The 5,081-nt window shown below is 47.2% G+C and overlaps 1 protein-coding gene across 14 annotated transcripts; it reads right to left on the bottom strand.

Annotated features, from left to right (window-relative positions):
* Positions 1 to 1,519: 1,519 nt before the first annotated feature.
* Positions 1,520 to 4,742, bottom strand: LOC147990521 (uncharacterized). 14 transcript variants are annotated; one of them, XR_015609001.1, is made up of 6 exons: positions 4,208 to 4,742; positions 4,057 to 4,118; positions 3,606 to 3,696; positions 2,802 to 2,854; positions 2,597 to 2,718; positions 1,520 to 2,445 (listed from the first exon to the last, which is right to left on the bottom strand). XR_015609001.1 is itself a non-coding variant. In XM_087528955.1 (5 exons), exons 1-5 carry the CDS (start codon positions 4,575 to 4,577, stop codon positions 2,677 to 2,679), a joined length of 618 nt encoding a protein of 205 aa, XP_087385081.1. In that variant the 5' UTR covers positions 4,578 to 4,742; the 3' UTR covers positions 1,520 to 2,676. The 14 variants fall into 14 exon arrangements, 3 of the variants coding, with proteins under 3 accessions (XP_087385081.1, XP_087385121.1, XP_087385157.1); XR_015609129.1 differs by adding an exon at positions 3,419 to 3,502 and having other exon boundaries at positions 1,520 to 2,687; positions 3,606 to 3,665; XR_015609123.1 differs by adding an exon at positions 3,419 to 3,502 and having other exon boundaries at positions 1,520 to 2,718; positions 3,606 to 3,665; positions 4,208 to 4,741.
* Between the last annotated feature and the right edge of the window lie 339 nt (positions 4,743 to 5,081).

Raw genomic sequence — 5,081 nt, 5'->3', positions numbered from 1 at the left:
AGGTCATGCTCTTCCACCGGATCCTCCCGTGTCAACAACGGGCTTTCAACTTATGGGAGTTTGACCCGGCCCAGCACCAGACTCTACGCAAGCTCTTCGACACGATGCATAAGGACGTCTGGAAGGTGCTGTTCAAGGGCGCCAAGGTCCCCCCTCCCCTTACCGAGGACCGCGAGCTAAGCGCGACGCGCCCTGTGAATCCGTAAGTTCTGTACATCTCGTAGGGTATTTATTTTCCATAGTTTAACCATGTGCGGGGTCTGAGCTCACATGCCTTTGACAGGACTGGGTGGAGACATCGGAGCAGATTGACTGTCTGGCCCCTCTGCCCGAAGACCCTGCAGACGCTCTCCTGACGGAGATGCGGACTCCGGCTCCTTATGAGGTGCCGGAGAAGATCAAGAAGAAGGCCACGAGAACCCGAAATTGTTCCCGGCGTCAGGTGGTATCGGACTCATCGTCCGATAACTCCGAGACGCACTCCTCCGTGAAAACAAGGAGGAGGAAGATGACGGTTCTCCCCCTCAGCCGGGGAAGACAGGAAAAGGAAGGCCGCCCCAACCGGGGAGGCCGGAGGGTCAAAGAAGGGAAGGACTCTCCTTCCGGACTGTTCCACCACCGCCGCCGACAGCGAAGACGAGTGGTTACTCAGGGCCAAGCCCCTGGCAAAGTCGTAAGTATTCAGATACCAGAGTAACTCATAGCATACTTTTATTGCACTGCTTCTCCTAACGTCGAATATGATCATGCAGTCCGCCCCGAGCCTGCATCGACGTATCCTCGTCAGACGGTTCCTTGGACTCGTCGGATATGAATAGCGAGTCACTTCCAACCGCCTCCTCTCCTCGCCCTACGGACAATGTCGAGGTATTGTCTCAAGGGGCATCGAACCGAGGGGAGGTAGTCCTGGAGGCGCCTCAAGGCGACCTTCCGGACTCCAGGTGCAAAGGGAGCAGGACTCCCAAGGGCTCCAAGTTCGGCCCTCAGCTGAACACTGCGCCGGAACCTCCAGTGGTTCCGGACTCCAGCAGGTGGCCCCCTGCCAAGAGGGGCAAGCCGCCCGTGCCGGTGACCTCTGTCTATCCAGAGGCACCGAACAACCTGCTGGGGGCGCTTCACGGCGCTTCCATCGACGAAGAGCACCGCACTATTATGAGTGCAGTGATCAAGAAGGTTCAGTCCGCCAAGAGCGAACTGACTGAAGCCTGTGCCAGCCTTCTAACAGGCTTTGAGGTAAGTATTTAAAATATAGGAAAATATTACCGCATAGACAGTAGCCTCTGATGCTCTGTTTGGTGTTCACAAAGAAAAGCCAAATAGAGGATCAAATAATATCTACAGGAGTCTAATACAAGTATGTCTATATGCGTATGCAGGCTTCGCTGCTGACCTCTACCGCACTGACTGCGGAGGTCGCCGCACTGAAGCAGAACGTCGAGCGGTCCGAGAACAAACTCGGCCTTGCCAAGAGGCAGCTCGATATATATATATATATATATGTACTAGACCATCCCTCGGTTGATCGACCAGGGTGAGGAATTACTTATTCTTCACCCTGGGTATTAAATAGACCTATATATGGAAATACATGTCACAAAGTAGTCAAGTGTATAGAATCACATGCACACCGAAGCATAAAGAGGGAGACGATTTGATAACCTACGACATCAACAAAATAAAAAGAATGCCATCGACATGAAGATAAAAGTAAAAGGAAAAGGCATTTATCTCTAATTTACCAGGCAACTAATAGTTGGATGCACTTAAAGAAGGCAATCTTAGGAACACTTCGGTTCAGAAAAGCAAGTCAGGAGCACAACTTAATTATCTCTACTCTCATATTTAACTCCGGCTCCAGCTTATCAGTTTAGAAAAGCAAGTCAGCACAACTCAATTACATGTACTCTCATATGTAATTCCAGGAACACATCAGTTTAGAAAAGTAATAGATATAATAGCATGGTTGAAGATGCCACTCATACTTGCAACTCGTAATTTCTGAGGCAACACAAATACATGAACAAACTAAAACATTGAGCAAGCTAATGAGTTAGAATAGAGAGGATAAATGTGAATCACAAAAAGGTCTCAATATGAGATAAATATGAGAAGCAAAACAGCAGTTGTGTCAAGGGTTTCATTAGTGGGTCAGCAGGTCTGTCACCCGGTCTGTGGTGCAGTGCAGGACCAAGAACAGGACCGTCACCTTCTTCATGATATTATATCAAACTAATAAAATAATAAGGATAGCTCAGGGCTGGAGAGACGTAGTCTAGAGCAAAGGAGGTGGATACATAGCTTTGTGCTGAGCATCACCAATGCACATACTAATGGCGTCGTCTCTGGAGCTAGCAGCAGATTATCAAATATTGGCACAACAAGCCGCAGTACCAGCCTTCGAGCTCCTCAGTGAAGAGAATCATACTGGATATTGTTCTTATCTTTCTAAAAAAGGTAAAAACTGATTGAATTTAGTCTTATGTTTCTTCCAGTTTTAGTTATATTGTCACTATGATCATGCAGATGCAGTTCAAACCTTAGAAATATTCAGTAAACTACTGTACTGAAAACGAAGTAGCTGTCATCTTTTTCGTACCTAATTAAGAATCTCCAACCTTAGGTACATATCATGCCATCGGTCAACATAGCAAAGATCAACCATGTCACTTGTAGAAATTATGCCGACACTGCAAAGAGTAGAGCTTTCTCCTCATATCCCTAAAGAAGTGAATAATAAGAAAATCAAACTTTCTGTAAAAAGCACACTGAGATAAGCAAATCAGAGGCAATATGCACCATACCCTGAGGAGCCAAGTGTGATTTGTGTGGATGAATAGAGCACAAAAATTTTGTCCTGGTTGATTTGAACATTCAATAGCATAGCACCAGAGCAGCAAAAATATTAGTAATCAGTAGCACGGGTAAGAGGAGGGTGTGGTAATTATACTTGCAGAATGGGCATTGTGTCATTCGAAATTGCTAAAACTGCAAAAAGAGTAACAATATAGAGATGTTACTACTGGATTTTTCAAGCAGTCAAACTTTGTAAAAATTGGTCATCATACATCAAATATAACTATAATAGGGTAATGAGAAAGGAAAGGGTACACAGGTATATTTGTGCAGAACGGACATGGCATATTCACCTTTATTCTATTTTTATTTATTTTAAAGTGTCGCTATTCCGGTTTTGCTATTGCGTTAAAAAGTAAGCAAAGCTTACGGCTAGATTTGAATTCTATGCTCATAAATATTAATTTTGTAGCTATTGCTCAATTAATTGACACAATGTGGCTACTCGCAAAAAGAATTATGTCCACAATGATTAGAACACATGCTTTGAAGAGGACCCTACCAACATGATACATCTATAAATAGCAAGACTACTTTGATAATCAAAAGGTAGGATTGTGCCTACATAAAACCCATCGGTTCTGAGGTATGTTTTTAACCCCATTTTTTCTGACAAAAGGTTGAGCACTTCATAAAGCTTCTGCACTATCTGCAGTCATATAGTGAGCTATGTGAGTCAACAAATTACTACAGTGACATTATTATAATAGTAAAGCATATGTTATTTATTCAGCAGAAACAATATGTCATACCCTGCAGAAAAATGTAGTTTGTTTGGTGCATCTGCTGAAGGCTTGATATCATATATGCCACTGGAGGAGCAAAAGGACAAAGCATCAGCAGCTGCAATACGTAATACAAAAGAAAAGAGCACTCAATTTAATGACCATACAATAATACATATATACGATCTATATAAGAAACAAACCAACTTTAATCTGTAACACAAAAGGCCACTTAGTTTCAGATAAGATTCTCTTAACAAAATAACCCAACCGTAACATGCAACAGAAAATAGCACAGCCTCATCTTTATATAAGACGTGGAAACAACCACTGCAGACCACGCATAGCTAACCTGAGGCTAATGTGAGGCGTAGAACATACGGCAACACACATGCATTTCATCGAGGAGCACACGCGCATTTCGTCAAACACCTCACAGACAAGCACCCATAGAGAAGTAGAGGAGCCGTGCACTAACCTCGACGGCAAGGACAGAACGACCCAAGCTCCTACACCAGAGACAAGACGAAGGCAAGGAAACTGCACACGAAGGGAAGAAACGGAAGAGGGCGAGATCAGCAAACCGAAGCAAGAATAGAAGGGAAGAACACGAGAAGAGCAGGAGGAACCTCCACCGTCGGCACCCATGGAGCAAAGCACGGCCATCGCGACAGCCCGCAGTGCAGCATGGTCGAAGGGGCCGAAGCGAGCCGGCGAGGAGAGGGCGCAGTAGTGCGGCAGGGAGGAAGACAGCAGACGGACGAAGCAAGCGGGCAGAAAGAGGCAACAGAAAAGGAAAGGGGAAACTGAAGAGAAAAGGATCCTCTGTCCACTACGATGGCACGTGCAAACCTTACGCACCACCATCGAGGCCCACGATACGAAGCTCGACATGCGGCCTGCGTGTGCCCATAGCCCGCCGTCAAAGAGAGCAGCGAACCCGCAGGCTACGTACCGGCGAACGCATGAGTCGCGCACGTCTCGCGTAGGGCCCACCATGCGGCGCACGCACGTCCACTGCCCCCCTGCGTGCGTAGGCCACAGCCACAGTAATGAGCTCGAGCTATCAGGAAGCCGTTTTTCGAAGTTCACGACGCCGATGCACGGCAGACGACACTAATGAGCGGGACCTTAAGGGAATAGGGGCCATCAGTCAGACGGAGAAACAGGCAGCAACGGTCACGGAAGACCTGCAGCAAAAGAAAGGCGGCGGTACAACGAGGGGCCCGACCAGGACGCACGCCCCTCTCTCCAAACGCGGGACGCGACGGAACGCACACGAAAAAAACACAACAGTAGACAGACGGGTGGGACCATAAGAAAGACAGGCCCACCTGCAGCGGCTCCATCCACCGAGCCAGAGAAGCGAACAGCAAATGCAACGTCAACGACTCGAGGCAGGAAAATCGCACGACGCCCACGACGCACGCATGCGGCGCGTCAGGGGTGGTCGCCCGCGACCAAGAAACAACTGACCCAACAAATAGCACACAAGGCTGAGCC

The sequence above is a fragment of the Triticum urartu genome, chromosome 1A, assembly GCF_056163025.1.
Source record: "Triticum urartu cultivar PI428250 chromosome 1A, HENAU_Tu73, whole genome shotgun sequence".
NCBI lineage: Eukaryota > Viridiplantae > Streptophyta > Magnoliopsida > Poales > Poaceae > Triticum > Triticum urartu.
This window is presented reverse-complemented; position numbering and strand designations above follow the sequence as displayed.